Raw genomic sequence first — 435 nt, 5'->3', positions numbered from 1 at the left:
ACATTAACGTAATCATGCAAGCAGCCATGAGAGTTGCTGCAGGCAGACGTCATGCGCTGGCGGTCATGGCAACTCCGCAGCCAGCCCTAATTGCCTGCATGGTAAGTTGCGCGCCCGTGCATGGCGGGAGGAACTGGAGCCAAGCCAGAATGACAGTAAATGATGTGAAGATAAAATGGATATGGTCATGCTGGCGAACTGTTGGGGGTCGGGGGGGGGGGAAGAGAAAGGGGAGGAGAGGAAATGGGGAAAGGAGAGAGGGGAAGGAGAGAACAGAGGGAGAGAAGGGGAGAGGAGAGGAAAGAAGGGAGGAGAGAGAGGGGAAGGAGTGGAAAGGGGGAAGGAGAGAGAGAGGGGAAGGAGAGGAAGAGAAAGGGGGAGAAGAGAAAAGCGGAATCAGGAGAGAAGGGGAAGGGAAGAGGAGATGAGGGTGGT

General features: G+C 55.6%; 1 protein-coding gene across 1 annotated transcript in view; it reads left to right on the top strand.

Annotated features, from left to right (window-relative positions):
* The first annotated feature begins 14 nt into the window (after positions 1-14).
* Positions 15-435, top strand: part of LOC119588820 (basic proline-rich protein-like) — an 80,069-nt gene continuing 79,648 nt past the window's right edge. The window contains exon 1 of the mRNA XM_037937467.1: positions 15-101. Within this exon, the coding sequence (XP_037793395.1) occupies positions 15-101 (87 nt within the window). The remainder of the gene's footprint in view (positions 102-435) is intronic.

This window comes from Penaeus monodon, chromosome 24 (genome assembly GCF_015228065.2).
Source record: "Penaeus monodon isolate SGIC_2016 chromosome 24, NSTDA_Pmon_1, whole genome shotgun sequence".
Lineage (NCBI taxonomy): Eukaryota > Metazoa > Arthropoda > Malacostraca > Decapoda > Penaeidae > Penaeus > Penaeus monodon.
The sequence above is the reverse complement of the archived record's forward strand: the minus strand, read 5'-3'. Positions and strand labels throughout refer to the sequence as shown.